General features: G+C 55.3%; 1 protein-coding gene across 7 annotated transcripts in view; it reads left to right on the forward strand.

The window, feature by feature from the left end:
- The first annotated feature begins 312 nt into the window (after positions 1-312).
- Positions 313-20,625, forward strand: part of TNRC18 (trinucleotide repeat containing 18) — an 81,020-nt gene continuing 60,707 nt past the window's right edge. For 5 of the 7 annotated variants that reach the window (XM_027961631.3, XM_060405734.1, XM_060405733.1 and 2 more), the window contains exon 1: positions 2,835-3,047. In XM_027961631.3, coding sequence (XP_027817432.2) covers positions 2,861-3,047 — 187 coding nt within the window. In that variant the 5' untranslated portion in view covers positions 2,835-2,860. Of the gene's footprint in view, positions 20,560-20,625 lie in introns of all 7 variants that reach the window. The other 2 variants (XM_060405735.1, XM_060405737.1) reach the window with 2 other exon arrangements.

Below are 20,625 nucleotides of genomic sequence, written 5' to 3' on the forward strand. Positions count from 1 at the left end.
GGTGGAGGGGGAGGGCTGCCTAGAAACGGCCGGGAAAAATTCTCACCACCAGTTTTGATCATTCAGCCCCGCTGAGGGGAGCCTGGAAACTGCTGGAGCCCCTTGGTCCGTAATTGGTTTTATAGGAATGGCCGAGGGCCAGGGTGTTTACATGCGCGTGATGGGCGGCGCGCGCGGCCAATGGGTGGCGGCCGGGGGCCGGCCGGCGGGGAGGCGGGCACCCGGGAACAATGCGTGTTTCTTCGCCGGAGAGTGTTCCCCTCCCCCAGTCACCCCTCCCCCCCCCCGCTGGTTTTTTTTTTTTTTTTTTTTAGATCCAGCGAGAGGAACTTGAAAGGGGGGTTGTGTAATGTACCTTTTCCAATCCCGGGCTGTATATGGAGATTTGGGATTCTTTAAACCGGCGCTACCTGGATTTTATTAAAAAGCGGGGAGCTCGGCGGGAGGAAAGCTGGCTTTTCCGGGGGCTGCGGGAGCCCGGCCGCGGGAGGGCGGAGGAGTTGGCGCGCCGAGCGCTCGGCCCGGGGAGCGGTTTTCTACCAAAAAAAGGAAAGGCGGGCAAAAAGTGTGAGGCGGCTGCGGGTGGCGAAGGGGAGCTGCGGCCGCGGGATGGCGGGCAGCACGGGCGCCTAGCTGCGCCGGGAGCCGGGGCCGCCACCGGAGTCACCGTCGCCGGAGCCCGGATCTGGAAGCCCCGCCGCGCCAGGTACGCCGCCGGGCCGTCCGCCTGCCCCCTGGCCGGGCACGATGGTCTCCAAACTTATCCAGATGGCCCCCACCCCACCTCTCCCTCGGGGTGCGCCGGGGATTCCCGCAGCTCCCCAGCTCTGGAGAACAGAATCGGGGGGACCAGGGCCGGCATGGTGGGGCGCCCTGGGAGGGGTGGGGGCGAGCCCCTGAACCCTGGGCCACCCGCCTGAGCCCCCAGCCTTGCTCTAGCCCGCCCAGCCCGGCCGAGGGGCGTCGGTTCCCTTCTCGGTTCCCGGCAGGCGGCGGGGGAGCCAGGGACGCCTAGACGTTTTCGATTATAGGCTGTTTTTAATTAAAAGCCGGAATTCAGCCATTTTAACTGCATTTAAGAGGGGGAGAAAAGTAGGGAGAACGCAGCAGAGCCCGCAGATGGCCGAACCAGCTTCTCTACCAGAGCAAGGGTGTTGCGGGGGGCTTCACCCCGATTTCCCCAAAGTGGGGCGCTGGGGTATGCCCCGAAACGCTGGCTTTTAAAGGAAAGCTACACAAAGAACATTAAAAAAAAATCACGGAAAGCTCATCGCCTCCTTAAGACATGTATCTTCGGATGTGGCGATCTTAGATTTTTTCCAAAGTAAACGCGGATCTGGTAACCAGAGCCTGATGGGAGGCAGCGAGGGAGGGAGCGGGTGTTTGTAACCAAGACCGGGTTAAAATAAGCACCCTTAGCAAACTTGGGGAGGGAGTCTGGAGGACCCCGGGGTGGGGGGGGGTTGTGGCTGAAAGGGTCTGCAGATCTGGGACCTGGGAGGCAGCCGGTCGCGGGGCGCAGGGCGGGCAGCCGTGAGCCCGGTGGCTTTGGCGAGATCGGCCGCTGTAGGAGCGTCCCCGGCCTCTTGGAATCAGGAATCCGAGCTGCCGAGGGCAGACGGAGGGCGAGGGCAGGGTTGCCTCCCAGACCCCCCTCCCGCCCCCATGGGAATCGGCAAATCTTTTAAACAAACAGTTTTATACTGGAACTACGCGGGGATTTGCCCAACGCTGGGGGAGGCGCCCCTCGGTCGGCAGGCGCCGCCAAGGTTTTCTTTGTAGGTTATTTTTGGGGTCGGGGGCAAGCTAGGGTAGGAGCGAGACCCCTGAGTGCCTCCCTTCCTCTCTGACGCCCCCCAAATCCCCCGCGCTAGGCCATGTCCTCGGGCCGCAAGATTCCCAGGCCAGGGCATTGGAAAATGAAACCAAAGCTTGTTTTGAAGGATTCTTTCCAGTCCTCAGCCGAGAATGCCACGTCTCGGGTCCTCGGACTTAGACTGTACGACTCATAGTGGCCCGAGTGGGGTGGCGAGAGGGGGCGATGAATCTCTTTAAAAATAAGAAACCCACTTAGTACCTTCTGTCGTGAAAAAAACTAATCCCGCGGCTCGGGGCGAGCTCAGGGAAGCCAAACTCAGATAAGGAAGACAAGGGCCCCCAAAGGTTAAATATTAAACTTTTCGGATCAGATAGTGACATAGTGTTTAGGGAGCGATTTCGCACCGCTCACGGGAAGGTTTCACGATTTGAAACCCTGGAGCATGTGACGCCCAGGAATCCAACACACTTCGGAGGTTTGTACTGACGCGGTCCGGGCGCGGCCGAGGGGCCTTCCTCAGTTTCTGGAGCACCCGTGAGCAGCCAAAGTAGAGTCCGGGCTGGCCACTTTTTGAGCCGGGTGTGCAGGAGCCTGAAGCCGCCGAAGGGAGGAGCATGGAATTGAACTTTTTATGGAAAAGGGGTTCCTCCCGGTTTCATTTCTGGCCTCTTCGGCAGCCCCTGGTCCCGAACGGCAAGACGACTTTCTGAACTTTGTTTCTTTTTTCCCCCCTCCTTTTTCTTTTCTCCTCCCTTCTGTTTCTTCCGCGGCCCGTCTCCTCTCCCCGCCAAGACGCCTTGTGCGCCGCCTCGCGCCGCTCCGCCTGGCCGCCCGGAGGGGCCCCACCGCCGGCCGGCCGTGCGCCTCGGGCCGCGGGCCCGCAGCCGAGCGCAAGCCCCGCTGGCCGCCGCCGCCGCCATGCACGCCGCGGAGCCCCCGCCGCCAGAGGACTCTGGGACTACGCCGACGCCGAACTTTTAGGTCCCACTGAACGAGGCCCGCGGGCCGGGTGGGGGGCTGGCCGCGGCACTCCCGCGGAGGATGGATGGCCGAGACTTCGGGCCCCCGCGGTCCGTGCACGGCCCCCCGCCGCCGCTGCTGTCCGGCCTGGCCATGGACAGCCACCGCGTGGGCGCGGCCACGGCCGGACGCCTGCCCGCTTCAGGCTTGCCCGGTCCGCTGCCGCCCGGAAAGTACATGGCCGGCCTCAACCTGCACCCGCACCCGGGTAAGTGCCCAGCGCAGTGCCCGCCCCCTCTCGTACCCTCGGGATCCTGCGGGGGAGGCCGGCCCCGGGGAAACTACCAGGTCTGTTCCCCCATCCCCGAGCTCGCACTGGGGATTCGGCCCCTCCTTCTCCCCCGACCCGGACACACTGGGTGACCGCGGGGTACGGTCAGGCCCAGGGGGTCTCTCCGCCGGGGGCAGAGGCCAGTCTGGAGGCCCTGACGGACAGGGGCGCTCGACTCTGTAGCCTTCCCCGGCGCGTCCGGCTCTCCCGAGGCGCTCCAGTCGGCCGAAATCGGAGCCACCAGGGGCGATTCCAAACCCGGGGCTCCTGCAGTTGGAGCCTGGGCTGGAGTTTTCAAAATCTGGGCGAGAAAAGAACAAACCCCGCTCCACAGCCTTTGGAGACGTCTGCACCAGAGCTGCAATGCTTTTCTTGGCAAATGTCCTTTCAGGCGCCCGGCGTCAGGAGTTGGTCCTTAGCTTCTAGTCTCTCGTGTGGGGTCTCCAGCTAGTCGAGGCCCTTGGTGTATGTGTGTGTGTGGGGGTGGTGGGCAAGAGAACAGAGACCCCCAACACTGGGAACTCAGCCTTCAGTGGGCGGCCGGCTGCCCTTGAGAAGACCCCGCGTCCCCGGGGAACGGTGGCAGGACCCGTACCCCAGGAGGAGGGTAGCACCACGGGCCATGGGGACCCCTTATTCTCTGGCAGCAAGGCTGGCGGGCCCCGCCGCAGGGATGCAGATATTGGGTGGCCGCCATCCCGAAGCTCGGGGACGGAAGCGGCGCGGGAGCCGATCGACCCGGCACGATCCGCGGCGGGAACACCCTGGGTCTGACATGGAAGCGCGGCGGAGAATGCCCGCTGGATCCTGCCGTTTCCCCAGCGGGGCTGCCCAGGCTCGGTGGGGACCGAACGGGAGAGGGGGAAGCCTGCCTGGGCCGCTGCGGTCTGGTGGGGGCACTCCGAGAGGCCGGGACCCCAGACCTGCCTTTGGCCGCTGCAGGAAATCCAGACCCCGCTCTCCGGCTGCCTCCAGCTTCAGTGCCTGGCTTAAAAAACAAAACAAAACCCACCTCTCCCACCACCAAGTGTAGTCTAGGACTCTTGTGAGTTCTTCGGGACCCCCTGACGCTCCCTTGGCCTTGGGGTCTTGGAAGGGACACCTCCGGCCGCAGCCGCCGCCGTGGCCTTGCCCCACCGACCCTGCCCCCTCCGCTGCGCTCGCCTTTTTTTTTTCTTTGCCTCTTTCTTTGATTTTTCTCTTGAAACTTTTCAGGAACCTGAGTTCCAGGGCTCGGCGGGACAAAGGGCCTTTGTGAGGCACCGGGCGGGGGAGGGGCGCGCGCGCAAAGATCCCTGCCTGCGGGGGGCGTGTGTCTGTGTGGGGGGGTGGGCAAGGAACCGGGTCGTGGCCTTGGGGCGCGCGTGTCCCCCAAGAGCTGCCACAGTGAGGGCCAGGGTTTTCTCCCAAGTGGTGCACTGCGGGCCAGGGAGGGGTGCGGGAGACCCTAGCCAGAGGAAGGGCCGGGGCTGCCCCCCTTTGCGCGCGCCCCCAGAAGCCGCGGTCATTTTTGTGTCTGCGCTCCGGGGGTTGCTTGGCCCGGCCTGGGGAGGTGGCAAGGCTGCTGGAATCAGACCTCGGGGTCTTTCTGACGGGCGGGGCCTTCCCTCGCCTTCCAAGAGGCTTGGGAAAGGGCGCCGCAAGCCTCTGGTCTCCAGTCTGGGCCTGGCTTGGCAGCCGCCAAGTCTTCTAACCAGAAGCCGGGGGAAAACAGCCGCTGCTCCAGGGAGCCCCTGAGTGCGCACACCAGGCCGGCGCGCTGAGCCCAGCAGCAGCAGCAGCCAGACCCATTAGGTAGATGAGGAGACTGAGGCACGGGGCGAAGAGGCTTGGTGAAGGGGCAGGCAGGACGGGGAAGTGCAGCGGGAGGTGGCCGCAGAGGCCTGTGCCGGCTCCTTGTACGTTAGGAGCGGCCTGAGTTCTGCGTGCTCGGCGGCTGAGGTCATGGAGGAAACAGCCCGGCGCGGGAAGCGCCACCCCGGCAGGGCGCGGGGGCCGCCGCTCAGGCCGGTGCGGCCGAGGAGGGAAGGCTGGCTGCACTGGCTCTCGTTCCCCGCACCTTCTCAGTACGGTGGCCGTACTGAGACCTAGGGACCCCAGAAACCTAGGGACCCCAGGCCAATGCCCAGAGCGAGCCCAGGGCTAATCCCATTAGCCAGCAGTGGGGAGCGGCTCCCCATTCACTGTTTGGGGTGAGGCCGGATTACAAATTCCTTCACCGGGAACGTCCCCGCCCTTCTTGCGGGGTGCAGGTGCTAAATTTTCTCTTTCAACGGGCGCATCACCTTCTTGGCCGTCAGCTCTCCAAGTCTCGCCAGCATTATCTGCCTCATCTTTGTTTATTTTTGTACTGGGAAGCCTGGAGAGGCTGAGCTATTTGCCCGGGGTCACACAGCCAGAGAGGCCCAATTACCTCTGGACTCCAGTGTGGGTGGGAACTCCTGGGTAGATCCAGCTTTCCAAGGCAAGAGGGAGCTGGCCGAGTGGGGAGAGCTCAGAGCTGGAAGGGCCCCCTGGCTGAGGAGGTGGTGGTGGCTGGGACCCCATTCAGGCAGGTAGTGACGGGGTTGTGGCGAGTGAGGGTCTTCAGGGAGGTGATGAGGTCTGAGGGGAGAGGGATGACTCCTTGTTCTGCTCAAGAGGAGGTGAAATCAGGAATAGATGGGGCTTGGGATGAAGAGTCCCAGTTCTCTTCCCCACATCCTTGAGTATTGTGAGGTGTGTGAGCCCTGAAATGTTCGCAGCAGTTGGTGAAATGGACAAGTAAGTGACAAGCACCTGGTCCGCCAGCCCCTCTGCTCTGGGTTTGGGAGGCCTGGATTCAGTCCTCCTCACCATTGCAATTAAAGAGCTGTTAGCAGGATTTTGTGTTTGGATGTTTATTCTCCCTGCCCCCACACCCGGGCCTGGCCCCTGGAGGCTGTGTGAATGTGAAGGTAGGAACCCAGGGTCAGGTCCTGCACTTCGGACTGACCGGTGGACAATAGCTGGCCGTGGGCCTTCTCCAGGGTCTGATCAGCTCTATCTCTGGAATCCAGCCTGTCGGCCTACTGGGATTGATTTAAAAAGCTTAATCAGTGGGACTGGCTGGTGGAGTGATGCGATCCCCAAGATAAGGGAGATTTGCTGGGTGCATCCTCCTCTGGGCAGAGGCCCAAGGGAGGCCCGAGGGAGGTTCTAGAATCTGGAAGGGCCTCTGCAGCTCTCCCCTCCTGCTCTCTGAGCCTCCTGGTTCTTTAGCTCTCAACCCCACGCTTTCTTCTTTCTGCACTTGTTCATTTGTTCTGCAGAGGGATTTCCAAGGCCCTTCTGCGTGCCAGGCACAGCTCTGGCCCTGGGGCTCCGTGGTGACCAAACACAGAAGTCTTTGGTGTCATTGGATCTCCCGTCTTAGTGTGCGGGGGCCAGGCAGTAAACATAAGTCCGCCAAGGAAGTCATTTTAATGAGAGATAGAGGCTGTGAAGGAAGGGAAATGCCAAGGGTCTCTTTTTGGCCAGAGTGGTGACTGGCTGGAGCCCTGAGAATAGCCGGAGCTTGGTGGGGGGTGGGGGGGGGGGGGGGGGGGTAGGAGTGGGAGGAGGGGAAGGGGAGGGGATGGGACCCTGCAGGTCCCTGAAGGCCAGTAATGAGGTCTTGGAATTTCAAACTGTGAGGAGTGAGAAGGCAGTGGAGGGTTTTAAATGGAGGGAGTGACTCAAATTGAGGGACATTTTATGGAACCAGTCTGGACTCTTAAACAAAACACGTTGTGGACGGCAAGATGAAGGCTGAGGACTGTTCCTGGTTAGAGGAGGTGAAAAAAAACTGACAGCAGTAGGCCCTGTGTGGCCCTCGATTGGATCTTGGATCAGGGAAGAAATTGCTCTAAAGGACATCACTGGGGCAGTTGACGAAATTGGAATATGAACTGTAGATTAGCTGATAGCACCCAGTCAGGATCACGTTTCATGAAGTCGTACTGTGATTATGTAAGAGAGCGGCCTTGCTCTTCAGAGGGGAGACTTTCAGGGGCAGGGGGTGTGAGGTCTGCAGCTTAGGCTCAGGAATGGCTCAGGAAGAGGGAAAAAAAAACCATCTAAAATGTTTAGATGTGGGAGATGATAAGTCAGATGACTTCAGATAACACGTCGACGTCGGGTGAGAAAGCGATTCACAGTTGCTGAACTTCAGGGAGGTCATAGGGCAGTTGGACTGTTTGTTCGCTGTACTACTTCAGATTTTCCTTTGAAATTGTTTCCAGGGAGGCGTTTAACAAAGTTAGTCTGGATTGCTGGAGGCTGGTAGAAGGGAGAGAAGCTGGGGACTTGTCAGTGATGAGGAGGCTATCAGGATGATGATGGACACCAGGGAGCGGGGCTGGAGGGGGGCTGGAGGGGAGGGCTGGGGTGTGGTTCCTTGGGAAGGCGGGGCCTCGGAGATAGATGTAGAAGGGCTGATAAGGAGGACAACAGAACAGGGTTTTTGGTTGGTGCTGCTTTTGCAGGAATTGGGGGGAGTGGATTTGAGGAGATGGCGGTGATGGAGCATTCTTGATTTGAACGTGGCCAGCTCCGGGCGCGCTTGGCTCCTGGTGTGGACCAGTCTGCAGTCTGATCTTACTGACCTGCCACCAGGTCCCTTAAGCCCTCTCTTTGGTCACTTGGGGTCTTGTCATGAACCTCCCCTGTCCTTCGCTTCCCAGCCCAACTTTGGAGGGCACAGGCCATAGGCCTGCCCAGGGGCTTCAGGGCAGGGGGGCCCTGGCCAGTGGTCAGCCTTGGCTCCCCCAGGGTTAGGATCCTTGCTGCACCAGCTGCTCGAAGAGGCCTGGCATTTGACTTTGGAGGAAGTCAAGGCCATTTAGTGGGGATCATGAAAGCTCACTGCCTCTGCAGGCTTCGAATGCATTTACCATCTGCATCCCAGGTAACGAAGAGATGGACCCTTAGCTCAGAGTGAAAAACCTGCTTCCCACACTGTCATGAATAATTGTGTTATGGGCTGGGTCTCCATACACCAGCTGGGGCTCTGTCCGCAATCTCCAGATAACTGCTGAAGGCTGGAGGGCTTAGGGACTGCTGGGTGATGACTCTAAGCCTCGGTTTTCTTATCTATGAAATGGGTTCATTTAGTGGCCCTGAAGTGTCTAGCACACAAATAGCCCTCTGCAGAACTGGCAGTAGAAGTGATTGCTGCAATTAAAATATGTCATTCACCGTGAATCCCTGGCTCTAGTCTGGTCCTCTCTGAGGGCCTCTAGGATGTTGTTGGCCCCTCTGGATGGTCCATAGGCTCCTTAGACTCCAGGGTCCCATCTGGAACCCATCATTTTTATTATTCTCATCTTTGGGTGTAGTGAACATTCTGTAAAACGCTTCAGTCTCGAAAGGTCAGTACTTGTTCTTTCACAAATCCTACAAATGGGTGACGTCACCACCAGCCAGCCCAAGGTCCCTATATTCAGAGGGTTCTCTCTGTGCTCTTCCGGTCACTCCCCACCCCAACCCCCAGGCTCATTTCTGTACCTTAGTTTTACCTGTGTTTGAACTTGCTGTAAATGAAATCTGACCTTTTGCTCTCTGTCTCTTTTCACTCACACTGGGTGTGTAAGAGTCGCCCATATCTGCGGCGTGAGGCAGTCATTGATTTCTGGTTATTACCTAGTATCCCACTACGTGAATACAGCGAAGTTCACTCACTCCTCTGTTGATGGACATTTATTTTCTTTGCACCATTTACTATGAATAGTGCTGGTATTGTATGAGCATGGTCTTTTAGCCCATATAGATATGTGCACATTTCTTTGGATATATATATATATATATATATAGTATATATATATATATATATATATATATATATATATAGTATCTAGACCTGGAATTGGTGAGTCACAGAGTGTGTAGCTTCAGCTTTTGTATTGGTGAGCTTTCCAATGGTTGCACCGTTGTACAGTCCATTCCCTGTCTTCCCAGCCCGTGAGACTGTCAGTTGCTTTCAATTCTATTCATTCTGGTGAGTCAGTAGTAGTATCTAATTGTGCATGTATCTTAAATTGTTTTTTTTTCCTTGTATTTGTATTGAGGAATACTTTGCATCGTATAAAATTCACCCAGGAGAAGCATATACTTCTGCATTATGCTTGGTATAAACTGTAGAGTAAAGGTTAGGTGTCCTTTTAAAAGTCAGATGGGGGAATTTCCGTGGTGGTCCCGCGGTTAAGACTTTGTGCTCCCAAGGCAGGGGGCCGGGGTTTGATCCCTGTTCAGGGAACTAAGATCCTGTGTTGCACAACTAGGAATTGGCATGACGTAACTAGAAAGGTCCCTCATGCCTCAGAGAAGAGAGAACATCCTGAGTCCTGCAGCTAAGACCTGGTGCAGCCAAATAAATATTGAAAAAAAAAGTCATATAGTGTTGTTAGGATTATAAAGAGAACCAGCAATCTCTTGCCTCCTGTCTCTCCATTCCTGGTGCCCCCTTTTAATTCTCTTGGCTATTTCTTTTGGCCTTTTCATCCATATTTCTGTGTAATAACCTGCTTCTACTGCTGGTTATTTTTTAGAGTTTGAGATTCTTTACTGACTCCTATGGAAGATGAGGATTTTGCATAGACTGTCTCAAGTTTCTTTTCGGACTCCCATTTATTAATATTGGCATGAGACCAAAGTCGAGTGTCTTTGCCTCTCCTGCCTTGGTTTTCTCATCTGTGAAATGAGGATAATAATTAGTATCTGCATCATGAATCGTTAATACCTGTAAAGCATTAGAACAGTATCTGGGAAATAATAAGCACGTAGTAAATGTCTATTGTTTTGTTGCCTCGTCCTCTCCCCACCTCCATTTCTGCTTCCTCTCTCCTCTCAATATTTGTGAAATACAATTTTGTTTAAACCAGTGTTATTATTCGGAGAAGGCAATGGCACCTCACTCCAGCACTCTTGCTTGAAAAATCTCATGGATGGAGGAGCCTGGTGGGCTGCAGTCCATGGGGTCACTAGGAGTCGGACACGACTGAGCGACTTCACTTTCACTTTTCACTTTCATGCACTGGAGAAGGAAATGGCAACCCACTCCAGTGTTCTTGCCTGGAGAATCCCAGGGACGTGGGAGCCTGGTGTGCTGCCGTCTCTGGGGTCGCATAGAGTTGAATACGACTTGAAGCGACTTAGCAGCAGCAGCAGCAGTGTTATTATGATGGCTTTGGGTTTGTAAATATTGTTGGTATTTGAGTCAAGTGGTATAATAAAATTCATTTCTTTATTTCCTTGAGTTATTAATTGCACCCCCCCCCCCCAAACCCCTCATTTGCAGGGATTTCTTAGAATCTCTGTCTTCTCATTTCTTGGTGTACTTTTCATTTGGTTAAATCTGTTGGATGAACTGCCTCTTTCTTTTCTTGGGGATTTCCTTTCTGCACTTTTTCTTTCTGCTCTAGTCTGGTTTGCCTGGGGCTTAGGTCTGTTCAAACTCATTGTCCCTTTGTGCCGTGTTGCATCTCCTGTTTCCTGATTTTCATTCCTCCCTTTTTTCTGCTTTATTTCCTTGTTTTGCTGCAGCATAACTTGCGGTTGCATTCTATGAAAGGGCACACGGAATGCACATTTTATTGAGGCCTCATATACCTGAAAATGCCTTTACTCTACCCTCACACTTGACTGGCAGTTTGGAAATCATTTGAAGGAATTACAATGCCACGTCCTAACTTCCAGTGCAACTTTTTGAGGGTGTGATGTTATTCTGATTCTTGTTCTTTGTATGTGAACTTTTAGTCTTCCCTTTTACAAGTACTTAAAATCACATAATAGTCAAGCACATGGACTCCAAGCTTCCCTGGTGGTCCATTGGTTAACACTCTGAGCTCCCAATGCAGGGGGTCTGGGTTTGATCCCTGGTCAGGGGATTAGATGCTGCACGGCACAATGAAGATAGACGATTCTGGTAACTTAAGTCCCGGAAGAGCCACATAAACAAAATATTTTAGAAAGCGTACATCTTAAAAAAAAAAAGGAAGCAATGCTAACAAGCTGATGGATTGGGATCCAAGTGTGGGACTTGTTGACCTTTGTGGAACTTTTGTCTTTCTCCGTCTCCCAGGCAGGAGCCCTAACTGGCTGCAGGGAATTTAACACTGGCCGCCGCTCTTCCAAGAACTGAGTGTATATTTCAAGGATAAAGGGTGGTACTCTGGTTGAGTTTGCGTTTTGGTCCCCACACCAGCCCTGAGAATCTAGCCAAGCCCCTCAAGGGCTCCCTAGTGATCAACATGTTCCCTTTTTTAAACCGTGTTACTGTTATTTTTGTGACCTTCCAGCATTCGGGAGGGGATTGTTTTTTTTTTTTTTTTTGGAGGTGGGAGCGCTGTGCTGTGCAGCTTGAGGCATCTCGGTTCCCCAATCTGATACTGAATCCCTGCCTCCTGCTGGAGAAGCGCGGAAGTCCTAACTACTGGATGGCCAGGGAAGAGCCTGGGACAGAATTTGTCCTGCTCGGTCTCTGTGGGAGCCAGCCCCCTGTCCTGGGTGCCCAAGAGACCCGGTCCCTGTCTGTCTCCGCCTTCCCCGCTGGGACAGACGCCCCCACGGTTCCTAGAACGCCCTCCCTCTATTCCTACCCTTACTTCCTCTCCGTTTGAGTTGGGGGGGGGGGGGGGGGGGGAAGAGAAATCAATGGGGAAATCCTCTGTAATTGCTTTCGAATTGGGAACGTCTGGAGCCCTGGGGCGAGGCTGGGGTGGATTCATTTGCATATCATTGGCCGGGCTGAGACCTTGACCACTCCGGCCTGCCTGGGGATTCCCTTTATTTAGATTTGAGCCTCTACTTTGGGCGTCTAGTGGGAGCTAGGCAAAGGCCTAGCCTCCAGGGGTCGGGGGCTGGTTCTGGGCTGGGGGGGCGCTGGGGTTACACCCAGATCGCCCTTCTCTTGCTGGGGAGGGGCTGGGAGGTCTTGGGTGACTAAAAGGTGCCTGTCGGGATCTGACCGTCTGGGGGTCGTGGTGGGCTCCAGCTGGAGGGGAGGGAGGCTGGATCCGGGGAGCTGGATGAATAAAGCCCCTCCTGCCTCCCTCAGGCCAGCCCTCAGGCCCAGCCGGACCCCTCCCCACCTAGAGGGGGCGGGGCAGGTTGATCTCGTGGCTTCTGAGCCTCTGCTTAGGTTAGAGGAGAAACACGATTCTCAGCCGGTTACCTTAGGGATGGGAGCCTGGGGACGTCGACCGTGGCCACAGGTGCTGTGGGCCAGTCACAGGGGCAAGAATGTGCAAGGTAAGCACCCCACTACTCGCTCTGACCCTCGCCTTGCTGGTCTGTCTGGGGTCACCTTCCTCCAGGAAAGGGGAATGACACCGGATAGAGGAGCCAGGCACGGCCTGTCGCAGATTCCCTCCTTTTCTGCCTGCCCGCCCTGCTTCACTTCTAATTTCATGTCTTAAAGGGGAGAGCTTTGCACGATTATTGTTAATCACACAGCACAACCTGCGGGATCTGTGTCCCGACCTGGGATTGGACCCAGGCCGGCAGTGACCGCCTGGAGCCACTAGTCCACTGGGGGACTCCCCGTTTTACTTTGGAGGAAAGTTTGGTTCAGAGAGGTTGTGTCCCCTCCCCAAGGTCACACAGCCAGGAAGTGTGGGATCTGGGGGCCAGACCTGAGCTCTCTGGCCAGAGAGCCAGGGGCTTAGCAGAGGTAGTGGGTATGAAAAAATTTTTTCTTTCACTTCCCCTTTTCCTTTTGGGGGTCATTTTTATTTATTTCTTTTGGGTTTTGCAAGTTCTGTCCATGTCAGAGTTCCATGGAAATTACTCAGGGGGTAACACTTTGCACACTTGTGTTCAGATCCGCCCTCTGCCCTCCATTTTTTAAAGGATATTTTTAAACTGGGGCTTAAGGGACATAGAAATAAGCAGAGATCATAAATGTACAGTTTCAGTTAGTTTTTTCACCGACGGAACCAGATTAAGGAAGAAACCCAGGCGTCCTGCCCCGTCACCCTGTCCCAAGGTGACCCTTGCTGCGCCTGAAACCTCCAGCTCTCCGAGTTGTGTCTCGGTGCCCTTCACATTTGTGGAAGCATATGGTGTGTTCTCGTCTGTGTGAGGTCGTGAGCTTTATCCTGCCCTGGTCTCTTGCCGAATGGGTTCCCTCCTATGACATCATCACAGTTTATCCAGCTCATCGTTGGAATTTGGGTTATTTCCCAGTTTTGGCGATTACTAGTGGGGAAGATCTCTGAATTCCAACTTGCAATCTTTTCTCCACATACCTGCGAGGGCGTAACTGCATCAGAAAGGTGTCTAGAGTCTGCCAAACTGTTTGAGAATGGTTGTACTAATAATTTATGTCCCCTCAGGTTGTGTATTTTTAATGTTGTCTGTCCATTTTAACTTTTCTGACATATTAACTCTTCTGGTGGGTATGTAGAAGTTTTCGTTTACACGTCCTCCATGGTTTAAGAGGCTGAGTACCTTGAGGAGTTATTGCTAACTTGGACGTCCTTATTTGCCATCCTTTTGTTGAATCTTGCCAGTTTTTACATTGAGTTGTCTGTCTTTTGCTTATTGATTTGCAGGTGCTCTTTATATATACAAGCCCTTCCTTGGGGGCACAGGTCTTTTTTTTTTTTGTGGACAATTATTAAAGTCTTTATGGAATTTGTTATAATAATTGCTTCTGTTTTATGTCCTGGTTTTTTGGCCAAGAGGTATGAGGGATCTTAGTTCCCCAACCAGGGATCAAACCTGTACCCTCTGCATTGGAGGTGAAGTCTTAACCACTGGACCACAGGGGAAATCCCAGGGCACAGGTCTTTTTCCACGAGGTGGTTCACGTTTTCATTCATCCAGTAGTGTGACGTGACGAATAGATGTTCCTAATTTTCATATACTTCAGTATTATTGGTCTTATCTTCATGGTCTCTGCTTTCTATGGGGTCTTTAAGAAAGCCTTGGTTGCCCTTGATCCACGAAGGAGTTTCCCAGTGTTTTCTTCTGAAGCTTGTGCCCTTCATGTGTAGGTCTGCAGTGCTCCTGGAGTGGGTTTTTATGTATGGTGTGAAGGAGGGTGTCGGGATTCAAGGCTTTTCCCGATGGGTGGCCAAGGAGCTCAGCAGTGTTTATTGAAAAGACTGCCTTTCTCCACCTCGTGGGCCTGTTTCCTGTCCCCCTGGTCCTGTTTCTCCCTACCCACACTCCCACAGCCGGAACGGCTGCATTGTTGGCGTCTGATAACCTGATTCTCCTTGGGGTCGCAGAGTTGGACACGAATGAGCAAGAAGCCCTCCCCCGTTTTCTTCATCTGGAAGGCAGCGTGGCCTTGGTTCTTGACTGTGTGTCTCTGTGTCACTTTCTCTTTAGTAAAATGCATGTAACGTACGCGTCGCATTCTAACCATTTTTACGTGGACAGTTCGGTGGCATTAAGTGCTTTCACACCGTTGAATGACCGTCTCTAGGGCATTCTCGTCCGGAACAGAAACTCCCCCTTAAACACTAACTCCCAGGCCGCCTCCCCCAGCGCCTGGCACCCACCCTTCGACTTCCTGTCTCCGTGAGTTTGACTCCTCCAGGGACCTCCTAGACGTGCAATGCTGGTAACAATATTTGCCCTTCTGTGTCTGACTTATTTCGCTTAGCATCCTGTCTTCAGGGTTCATCCACCTTGCGTCAGGTGTCAGAATTTCCTTTGTTTTTAAGGCTGAATAAAGATAGAGCACATTTTTAACATTAAAAAAATTTTTAATCTGATAGACCCTCGAGTCGCTTCCACCTTTTGGCTGTTATGAATAATGTTCCTATAAACATGGGTATGCAGGAATCTGTACAAGTCTTCGCCCCGCTTTTAATTCCTGTGTCACTCTGGAGACAGGTGTTCAGTTTCCGTCCTTCCCCACCCGGCACATCCCCCTTCCCCGCTGAGACGTGGGTCGGGATTGCTTTAGATCTCTGGGTCAGTTTGGCTGCAGTGGGCATTCTCAGGAGGGACCCCCTGAAATGGGTCCAGGCTTTTGGTAATTTGTTGATTTATTTCCGAAAGCTGAGGATGTTGGCTCCCTCCTTACTCCCCCTGGGCTGCTCCCCTCCACCCTCACCCTCCCCACAACTGAACCAAAAATATGCTGATTTGGTACATAAATATGATGTCATCCTGTCTCGATAGCGATGCTTTTACCTGAATTCTGATGTTATTTATTGTTCTTCATCTGTGAGTTGCTCGGGGTTCTTACTGAATGATAAGGCTCTTTATAAGACAGAGCATTAACCCTTTCTCCCGCCTAGATATTCCAGAAGTCTCTTGGAGTGAATGGGAGTCTGAAGGTCGTTTTATCCAGAGGGTCCTCGAACTATTTTCCTCGCTGTCATAGAAACAGCTAAGTCACATGTCCATGCTCTGGGCTAGAATGGACTCTTTTTTTGGTGATAACCCTGATCGGATTGTGCTCATGAGATGTTCTGATAGCCTTTGGTGACATCTTTAAGGGATGTAGTTTCCTTTTCGAGGCCAAAACCTTTTAAGATAGGAAGGGGGAAGAAAAACATGTTTGTTCTTTGTTTGGTTGGGGAGGGTTCTTGATGAGTAAAAAGATGAAAACAGGGTCTTGAGTCTGGGTGGTGTGGCTGAGTGGAAAAGTGTAGATTTCCAGGTCAGAGCCTATTTCTTCCTCTATAAAAGGGATAAGAATCCTCCCCACCCCCCAGAATTGATGGTAGGGTTGGGGGGTGGCTCAGAGAGAGAATGAAATGAAGGGTGGAAACTGTCTTCTGGCTGTAAAGTGGGACCCGAGAAAGTCTCTGCGTCCTTCATTCAGTCCTTGCTTATCATGACCTTGCCCATCCCTCCCACCCATAAATATTAATTGAGCACCTACTGTGTACAGTTGGGGGGGGACCTGGAGGAGGTTCCAGGATGGAGTAAACCTTCACTGTAATGCATGGGTCTGCAAACTGCAGCCAAATCCAGCCCATCTCCTGGTTTTTGTAAATAAAGTTTTATTGGGACAAAGCCCAGTCCTTTTTAAGTATTGTCAGGCAGGCAGAATAGGCCTGCAATGCCTGAAGTTTTAGTTATCTGGCCCTTTCAAGAAAAGCCTGCTTTTCCACTCCTGTTCGGTGGGTGGAGAGGGACAATAAACAAGGGACTACAGTAAAGAAGGAACTAGCTTGGATGTGGTCTGATAAGTGGTGATAAGCATGGTGGAAAAAATAATTCAGGAAAGGGGGTGGAGGGGGCGGGGTGGGTTGCATCACCTAGACTGTAAGAGAAGGGATGACTGTATGGACAGATGGGAGTAAACAGATAACTCTATCCGGAAGGAGGAATGGATTCCAGGCTGCTGTGCAAAGGCCCTGGGGCCGTGGGGCTTTGCTGGTCCATGTTCCAGTCTAGGCTATGATAAAGTCCTCTGAGCCCAGCTCTGTTTCCCAGACCTTTGTACCCACCATGATCTCCTTGAGTCCCCTCCCTGTCCCCACCAGCCAGGACTTCAGGTGCCTGAATAGTCACTTATATAGTCAGCTTATAGTCACTTACATAGTCAGATGCTGATATAGTCAGCTTCTGGAAGGATCCCCAGGGACTCCATGCATCTCAGGGGCACGGTCCCACTGGCCGGCTCAGGTGGCCTCACTGGCGTCCTCTCTGGGGACTGCTGGCAGGTGAGTACCGTGCAGCCCCTTAACGGGTGCATCCTGATGGTCTTGTTCCCCAGCCCTGAGCATCCAGGAGCCGCCCTGCCTGAGCTGTGACGGGAAGAAGCAAGCATCTTTTCAGGATTCGAGTTCTGTCTCCTGGTGACCTGGGCCAGTCTTGACTTGCAAAGCCCTGAAGCCCGCCCTGTGTTCAGGGTGTTGATAAGCAGGGGCTCGCGATGGCGGAGAACAGGCTGGCCCGCACCCCCTACTCGTGGCTCTCTGCTGTGTTCCCATGGGGCATGGCCTGGGGTGGGAAGGGCTGGGATGGTGGTGGGTCCCAGCGAGGGGCGGGCCTGTTAGCTCAGGGCTGGAGGGCACACAGATGGGGTTGGGGGCACTGAGGCTGGGTGGAGTGCCCAGCTCCCTGCTGCTAACATTCCACAGGGACCCCAGACCCCTTCCCCAGGCAGCGGCAGGAGCGCTTTGCCCCATAGCCAGGCCTTGGTGTCTCCTTTCTCGCCCCCGGGATGTCCTCCTCTCTCACTGGGGACAAGAGAAGACCTCCGAGGGCCAGGCCCTGCGCGTGTGTGGGGGGCTTCCTCCCTCGGGGTACAGCTGGGTGGGACTCCTGAGCTGAGGCCTTGGTGTGCGGAGTGCTTGCAGCATCACCCGCGGGACTTGACTGCCCAGGCTTGGTGATGCTGGATCATCTCTCTGAGCCTCAGTTTCTTAGTCTGTAAAATGGGTGTAATGAGATTCCTATACTTTCAGGTCTGTGGGAGGGTGTGCCAGGATGGAAAGGTGCCCGTCTGGGGAACCCTGAGCCTTGAGGCACCCTGGGCAGTGGGGTCGGGGAGACCCAGGGAGGGATTCAGAGGCAGAGAGAAGGAGCTTGTGTGTGTGTGTGTGTTTCAAAATTGAGGTGAAATTCACGCAGTATGCCATTCACGACTTGGGAGTGTGTGGTTCAGTGGTAGCTGTGTGTGTGTGTGTTCAGTCCTTCAGTCATGTTCGACTCTGCGACCCTGTGGATGGCAGCCTGCCAGGCTCCCCTGTCCATGGGATTCTCCAGGCAAGAATACTGGTATGGGCTGCTATTTCCTCCTCCAGGGGATCTTCCCAGCCCAGGGACTGAACAACACGTCTCTTGCATCTCCTGCGTCGGCAGGCGGGCTCTGTACCACTGCGCCACTGGGGAAGCCTTCGTGGCAGTTAGTGCATTCGTAAGGGGCAATCACCAGTTCTCTTGAGTTTCAGAATTAAAATTTTATTTTAAGGAATGACAGATGGAATTTGGGTAGAGGTGGTGGTTCTGCTCAGACCCTGAGCTTTTTGTTTTAATGTTTATTTGGCTGCTCTGGGTCTGAGTTGCGGCATGTGGGACCTAGTTATCTGACTAGGGATGCAGCCTGGGCATCCCTGCCTTGGGAACACTGAGTCTTCACCGTTGGACCCTGACCTTGAGCAGTTGCTGGCCTTCTCTGAACCCCAGGTTGTTGCTCTTCAGCTGCTAAGTCTGATTCTTTGTGACCCCATGGGCTGCAGCACACCAGGCTTCCCTGTCTATCACCAACTCCCAGAGCTTGCTCAGACTTATGCCCATCTACTCAGTGATACCATCCAACCATCTCATCCTCTGTCGTCTCCTTCTCCTCCCGCCTTCAGTCTTTCCCAGCATCAGGGTCTTTTCCAGTGAGTCAGATCTTCGTATCAGGTGGCCAAAGCATTGGAGCTTCAGCTTGAGTATCAGTCCTTCCAATGAGTATTCAGGACTGATTCTTTAGGATTGGCGGGTTGGATCTCCTTGCAGTCCAAGGGACTCTCAAGGGTCTTCTCCAGCACCACAGTTCAAAAGTGCCACAGGTTGTGTAACTATAAATAATGAGGCACTTCATGAAAGTATTTTGCAAATATGAACTCATTTAGTCTGCATCACCCCTTGGAGGGGGCGAGATTCCTGTCACCCTGCTCTTCAGTCTGGAGGGGGGGCGGGTAAAGGCAGAGTCCCAAAGCCCTGGGTGTGCGGGCCAGGGTTCGTCTTTGACTGTCTCCTGGGGGCCCCGCTATCACGCCCTGTTCTGGTGGGGGCCTGGCCTGCTCCGGTTTCCGGCAAGGAGGAAGCCTTCCACCCAGGCTGTGGCTAAATTAAGTCTAAATTAATTAAAATTTAATAAAATTGAAGATGAAGTTCTTCAGTCTCATCAGCCACGTGTTTCAAGGGCTCGGTGGCTCCTGAGTGTCCAGCAAAGATCCAAAACAGGCGCAGGTCCTGCGGGTCACGGGCCGGCGGGTGTCACTGGTTGGCCAGGCCCTGGTCTGTCCAGGGTGGCGGGCCGGCCAGCGGGAAGGCTCTACCATGGGGGTCCTGGGGGCCACTCGTGGCCGCCCTGTAGGAGGGGGTGTGGGCTGCAGGGCTCTGGTTCAGCCCTGGCTCGCCCCCGGCCCAGGGCTCTGTGCCCCGTGGAAGGCCTGGGAGGAGACTCTGAGCATCTTCGTGAAGCCTGGGGTCCGCTGGAATTGGGTTGGGTTTCCCTTTCTGATTGTGAATGATGATTCTTCATGATGGGCGCCCTGTGTGTTCCATGGGCCTGGAGTTAAGATGCTTGCGTGGGTGGGCAGGTGGCACAGAGGCCGGGGACCAGGCAGGGGGACCAGGCCCCCCTCAACCTCACTCTGTGATGAGAGGGGTGGAGACTGCCCCCAGCTCCCCACTGCAGGCTGTGCTGGAGGATTTCTCGTGGAGTCGGTGGGCTCTTGTTTGACTCTCACTGGCCCCCCTCCGGAGCCCTGGGGGGCCCCCCCACCCTTTTCGGGGAACCCAGGCGGCTATGGCTGTATCCCCGGGGGTGGATGTGAGGAGTGGAAGACGCGTGCCTAGACTCTGAGGAGAGCTGAAGGTAGCGCTGAGGGTGTGTGTGCGGAGCTCAGAGGCAGTCTGGAGATGCTCGTGGGGCTGGGGTGGGGGTCAGCTGCCCGACTCCCACCCCAGGGGGACCAGGCGGGAGGCCTGGGCTGGCACGTGTATCCTCGGGGGTCTGGGCTGTGTGTGCCTTCCCTCCCAACCCTGACATGGGTCCGTCTGCTTTGGCCCTGAGCAGAGTACATACAACGCGGCCCCTTTAGGCCAAGAGTTGATGCCTGCTCTGTGCCAGGCCTTGGGCGCCCCTGGAGAGCCCTCAGGCCCGCTCGCAGGGAGGGCATCCTCCCCTGGGCTCATGGCATCTCCATTGCCAGGTTGTCCTGGGCAGAGGGCTTCTCTGAGGCCCCGGGGAGGCCCCCTGAGGTGGGAATGAGCGCAGGGTCCAGGTGGAAAAGGAGGTGGCAGCTGGGATTATCTCCTGTGGGCTCTGAGATCTGATCCTCTGCTTCAGGGGTGTCACTGGGAAAGCGGGTGGGGACACTGCAGTTGTGCAAATAAACGCCAGCGTCCTGGGGCTGGCGAGCCCGTCTCACAGAGTTGCATGCTGCTCTGGGGGAGTGGGGAACACAGGCTCGCCTGCGTCTCCAGGCCAGGGGCCCCCAGGGGAGGCAGTTTGGGGCGCCGTTGAACACTGTGGCAGGCGAGAGCCGTTGGTGGCATCCGGGCCCCAACGCCCTGCCGGGCCTGGGGTGCCGCTGGGCGGGTTTCACAAGCCGGGGCAGGGGCAGGCCCGGGGCAGGAAGAGCTGGGGGCTGATGTAAGCCCTTGTGCAAACCCCTTCCGGAGCCGGCCGCCCGCCTGCCTGCCAAGGAGGAAGCCGGGGCCTGGGTGCCCCGAGGCCCCGCTGCCCAGGCTGGGGCCACACGGGCCGCCGGACCGGCCACCATGGCCCTGGGGCCCGAGGGCTTGGCGCTGGAGTCCGGTGAGGGGGCCGGCGGGGCTGGCACTGGGGGGCACCGACGGGGCGGTGGTGACGCCACGTGTGGCC

The sequence above is a fragment of the Ovis aries genome, chromosome 24 (genome assembly GCF_016772045.2).
Source record: "Ovis aries strain OAR_USU_Benz2616 breed Rambouillet chromosome 24, ARS-UI_Ramb_v3.0, whole genome shotgun sequence".
In the NCBI taxonomy this organism is placed as follows: Eukaryota; Metazoa; Chordata; class Mammalia; order Artiodactyla; family Bovidae; genus Ovis; species Ovis aries.